Source organism: Cryptotermes secundus, unplaced genomic scaffold, assembly GCF_002891405.2.
Source record: "Cryptotermes secundus unplaced genomic scaffold, Csec_1.0 scaffold1453, whole genome shotgun sequence".
Taxonomy (NCBI): Eukaryota; Metazoa; Arthropoda; class Insecta; order Blattodea; family Kalotermitidae; genus Cryptotermes; species Cryptotermes secundus.
This window is the reverse complement of record NW_019742002.1, coordinates 1-5873: the sequence shown is the minus strand read 5'-3', so window position 1 is coordinate 5873 and position 5873 is coordinate 1. Positions and strand designations below refer to the sequence as shown.

The 5873-nt window shown below is 39.4% G+C and overlaps 1 protein-coding gene across 1 annotated transcript in view; it reads left to right on the top strand.

Moving 5' to 3' along the window:
* Positions 1-2382, top strand: part of LOC111872985 (acidic mammalian chitinase) — a 29883-nt gene extending 27501 nt beyond the window's left edge. Inside the window, exon 9 of the mRNA XM_023867329.2 lies at positions 2137-2382. Coding sequence (XP_023723097.2) covers positions 2137-2367 — 231 coding nt within the window. The 3' untranslated portion in view covers positions 2368-2382. The remainder of the gene's footprint in view (positions 1-2136) is intronic.
* The last annotated feature ends 3491 nt before the right edge of the window (positions 2383-5873 follow it).

The window sequence follows — 5873 nt, the reverse complement described above, 5'->3', positions numbered from 1 at the left end:
ATCGTTGCTGTATTTCCCCGCTCGGCCTTCATTTGCACTATGTCCAACCGGGCCGTGAACTCGCGTTTGGTTTTGTCAATTGCTGCGCAGGTCCTCATTATCTCTTCCTGGAGTTTATCTGTCCGCTCGCAGAGGGACACTTCAATCTGCTCAGTTATTTCTGACCGGAGAGTCTGTTTGTCATGTTCGAAGATCGCAAAAATATTTTCAATTCTATGTTGGATTGTCTCATTCAACTCTGACCGCATAGATCGCATTTCTGCCTTCATTTCTTCCTTGTCTGCAGCCGCCTTTTCTTGGTTAGCGTCTAATTTGGCCATTAACTCGTCTTTATCAGTTTTTCTATCGGCCGACGCCTTTACTTGACAGGAGTCTAGTTTCGCCAGGAAATCCTCTTTGTCTTTCCTCCTATTGGCCTCCATTTCTTCTTTCTCCTTCCTCCTCTCTTCCTTCTCTTTCCTCCTCTTTTCCTCCATCTCTTCTTTGTCAGCCTTCCTATCGGCCTTCATCTCTTTCAGCATTTCAAGTATTAGCTGAATGTCTTGCTCCTCCATTTCCTTTTTTTCGTAAATTCAATACTTCTTCCTAAATCAATGCGTGTTTAAGCTCGTAAAATTCTGACACCAAATTGTCACGTGTCTTGAGTTCGAATCTCGTTGATCACGTGTGTAAGTCCTAATCCCGTCGGTCACGTGTGTAAGTTCGTATCCCACTTCTGACACCAGTGTAACGTGTTTACATTACTGAAGACGCCGTAGAGATGGTTAATTGGTTTATTTAACAATCTACAAATAACATAACTCGTATACTTGTAAATAATGAATATTCACCATATACGAGAAATCACAATACGAAACCACCTAACAACAACACACCACAGAAGAAAAAATGGACCAAATTTACATACTTCGGCCCCAGCATTAGAAGAATCACTAAGCTATTTCGAAATACCAATATAAAAATAGCTTTCAAAACAAATAATACAATAAAAAAGCTTCTAAGAACAAAACATGAAACAACGGATAAATACAACCTTTGTGGAGTATACCAGATGACGTGTAAAGATTGTGACCTAAAATACGTCGGCCAAACAGGACGTAACTTCAGAACAAGATACAAAGAACACATCAGGGAAATAAAAACGAATGGGCAGAAATCAAAATTCGCCCAACACATACTCGACACAATGCACAATTACCACACCATAGACAAAGCAATGGAAATACTCCACATAGAAAAGAAAGGGAAAATGCTGAACACACTAGAAAGCTTCCACATATATGAATTAACTAAGCAAACTTTGACTGATAGTTACAACCCAATTTATGATATCCTAATAAAAGCAAATCAAATGCAAGAAATATAATATATCCCAAAACCGCCTACTTATCTTCTCAGAATACCACCCCCACCCCTACCTGCAACCCCCCCACCTCCTATACCCTACAGGAACCAACCCAACAAACAAGACAATCAGTAGCCATCACAACAAGGAACGTAATAGATCCAACATCAGAGGACGCCGAAGAACAACAAGACCTTCAAAAGTGAAAGTGCAGTCAATGTGATGAGTTGAAGTTTATTTCATGAACTTTTTAACCAAGTGGTAATAATATAACTAGCTACAATGAACTAAATTTTAACTTTTAACATTTGTATTTTTAACTTATTCTTAACTTATATTTTATAAGAAGAACTTGACACATATTATTTGAGTGGGGACCTGAACAGGATACAGGATCAAAATAAGTGGAAAAACGAATGTGATTGCGTGTGATTGTGCAGCTGTGTTCATACACCTGAGGATGACCTCTTGAGGTCGAAACATGTAGTGTGACAGTAAATAAAAATTAACTCTAATATTCAGATTCAGAATCTTTTCAAAATCATAGCTTTGGTAGAAATTATCAGATTAAAAAAATTCACAAAGAACAATTGCAACATTGTGATTTTTAATACAGATGAAACAGATACACAGAATCAATAACATGGAAACAAATTTAAGAAAATTAGAAAATCCATGCATTTAAGTGCCTGCAGTGATTTTCACAGCATTCTTTCCCCTGTAAAACTTCTGGCTAGGGAATTATTTCCTCCAATTTGAACATTACATAGTATGATTTCTTACTTGTACAGATCTGTGAAGAGCAGAGCACATGGATGGAGGTTTGGGATGATCAGCAGAAGGTGCCATATGCTTGCAAAGGAAACCAATGGGTTGGGTATGATAATGTCAAATCTACTCTCTATAAGGTAAGAAATACTCAAATAAACCAGTTCATATATGAACTGAAGCTTCAGCGAAGACGTTTTCAAGAACTAAACTGTTACAGCATACAGATTAATCTCTTCAAAACATTTATTTAGAACTGAGCACATTTCAAGCCATTTGCAGCGGTACATAATGGCCCAGCAGCTCAAAGCCCATCATACTGCAATTGGTTTGTATTGTCCATTATGTGAAGTATAGTGAAAGAAGTCACATATAAGATTTCTTGAGGGATTAGAAGATCTGAACACAGAAGTAAGGAAAGTTTTTAATGGAGGAGATTTAACACTGAGATGACTGATATGGGACCACTGAATTTGAATGTTTAATGGGGTGAAAATTTTACATTGAGGAACATTAATTGGGGGTTCCACAGAATTTGAAGATTTGGTTCAGCACCTTTCTTCAAGAGAGCTGGGTTAATGGCATTGGTGTAGCAACTGGCTATGGGTTGGACGACCGAGGGGTTGGAGTTCGAGTCGTGGGTCAAGAATTTTCTCTTCTCCACGTCATTCAGACGGGCTCTGAGGCCAATCCAGCCTCCTATACAATGGGTACCAGGCACTCTTTCCCTAGGGAAAAATCTAACGTTTTGGAGACAGATGAACTGACTTAATTCCCTCCAAACATTGGACTTCTGCTCAGAATTAAAGTTGTAAATGGGCTGAGAAGACTATCACTTTCACTCACTGTTAAAAGTTTCCCACTTATTCTTGTTGCTGTTCACCTAGTGCCTCTAGGTATGACCTGTTCTAACTCTTCTGGCCTCTGACCAGCTCGGCAAGAAGGCCGATTCCATTTCTGAGATGGGTATTTCTAAGGGCAGATTCATTTATTCCCTAATGACAGGGTGACCATGAAAGTAATGGTCAGCAGAGGGAACCTACAGCTTAGCGTACCTGAACCACAAAGGGCTTTGGCAATCTTTACACTTCTGCAGAATTACCTTCTGGTGAAGGATTCAATCTGAGTTGAAAAACTTGCATTCACATTTGATTGGGATGTTATGTCAGAGGTCTCTGATTATGAATGCAGTGTATTACCCCCCTCCCTCCCGTGATTATCAGGGTTTCTACTTCAAGCCCCCCCACCTTCCCCCACAACAAAATCAGTATAATTGCAACCAATTAGCTTCCAAAATGACATGCATATTAAATATGCCCAGCACCTTATTTATTAAAAAAAATGCTAGTTACACTTGGTTTTTAGCCTCAAGGCTGAAACATATAACCTGCAGATGTGTGACTTTTGGTAGGTTTGCCCATATACACCCACTGTTTGACACTATGCCTACCAGCAAAAAATGAAGCACTGAGTAAACCTCAAACAAAGCATAATGCCCAATATAATATGGTATAGTGAATCATCAGTCATCTCAGATCTTCAGGGCATCAGTTCAAGGGCTGTACAAGGTTTGTCTATTCCAAATCCCAAACCTAACATGCAAGGTAAAAGTTACTAAGTGCTCAGAAATTCATCTTTTGATATACAAACTGTCCTAAAGAAGTATATTGATATTATAATTTACTAGAAACATGTAAGATTTTAGGTTTTCATGGCGGTGACTATGAAGAAAGCAGCCTTCTGGGATATGGCACCGTGTAGATGTTGTGTTAACCGATGTTTCGGAGGAACGTATCGCTTCCATCTTAAGGTAGAAGGAAAAATAAGAAATCCACAAGCGAAGAGACCGTGAGAACTGGTACAAGCAGACTGTNTGTACCGGTTCTCACGGTCTCTTCGCTTGCGGTTTTCTTATTTTTCCTTCTACCCTGAAGATGGAAGCGATGCGTTCCTCCGAAACGTCGGTTAACACCACATCTACACGGTGCCACATCCCAGAAGACTGCTTTCTACGAGAAACATAATTTTCTTCTTAGTCTATTTGCTGAACATGAATAGACAAGACAACATGTAGCAGGCAGACTACTGGGCAGCAAAAAGCTGTCTGTAGTACAGTATCAAGGGGTAGTGACAAGAAAATAGATTTTTAGTAACACAATAAAAGACAGACACCCCATTTTAGATTCTATAATTATTGCTTAACTTCAGAATGTTTTCAAAAGGAAGCTTCAACCACGAAATAAGGCATACATAAAACTACATAGCTCAGTTTCTTAAGATTACTCCAAAAGTGGAAAAGTGAAATTTCTTGAATCATGCTACCTGTGTGTGAACACCAATTGTAACACAATGAAATGGGTAAATACGTAGGGAAGTAAAAAATTATCCGCATTCTTGTTACTCCAATTTATATACACAAAAGTAGGGGTTGAACAAGTACGTCATTTTTCTACATAGTCTCCTTCCTTTTTGATGCACTTTGTCCAATGGTTCACAAGCTTGCATATTCCCTCCAAGAAGAAGGTTTTCAGTTGGTCCCGCAACCATGTATGCATCGCTGCCCACACTTCTTTGTCCGTAGCAAATCGACAACCTCATAAAGCATCTTTGAACGGTCCAAAGTGATGATAGTCGGAAGGGGCAAGATCTGGGCTGTAGGCAGGGTGTTCTAGCACCTCGAAACCCAAATGGTTAATAGTTTCAACGGTCTGGCCGGCCATGTGTGGGCATGCATTGTCATGCAAGAACAACACTTTCTTTGACAATAGGCCTTGGCGTTTGGTTCGAATTGCTGGCTTCAGATTGTTGACCAGCAAATCACTGTATTTTGCACTGCTGATCGTACACCCTTTTTCCCAGGTAGTCTTCCAGTATAGGCCCTTTTGAGTCCCAAAAATCGATTAGCATCACCTTTCCCGTGGAAGATTGAGTCTTCTATTTCTGTCCGGCCACTTTTAAACTTCTCGATCCACTCATACACACTTCTATGCGGTAGAGCACTATCTCTGTATTGTGTTGAAAGCCTCCGATGAATTTCAGCCCCCGACACACCTTCCAACCAGAGAAATTGGATCGCGGTTCTTTGTTTCTCCATGGTGCACAATGATAGCGGAGTGGCCATGTTTACATTGTCATAGCATCAAGGAAAATTACACGATCAAGGTCAAACTTCGATCACATGACCATAGTAGTACCAACTCTAAGTATGCATGCGCAGAAGGCAGTGTGACAAACCTAAAGATATGTTATGGCAAAAGTGCGGATAATTTCTGACTTTCCCTCGAAGTTACTTTTGGTCAACTCTGAGCAAAAAATAAATGTTCAGCTTCTTTTTCTTTTATATATGTATATATAAAATAATGCATTTACCGATTTTGGTTTATTAATTGACCTAAAATTTGCTGCAAACTGCATAGCTGTCAAAACATTAAGTGAATCAAATGTTAGCTAACTTTACCTAACTTCTGGCAGTGAGCGATATGTCGTCTAGGGCAGATGTAATGATTAGTTTACCATGGCTTTGATCTTACGAAAACAGAAGTGGGATTTCTCCCACTATGGATCTGTTAAGCCATGAATCAATCTGCCCAGAGCAATTCTGTGAAAACCGGACCAACAGTTTACTGCAATGTTATGTGCATTCAATAAAATCTGAGAATACAACTTCTGACATTTTGGTGCTTTTGAAAGATAACACTGCCTTCTAAGTATTATATAAATATTGTCGCGTATCGGGCGTATATCGCGACAAATAAGTTCA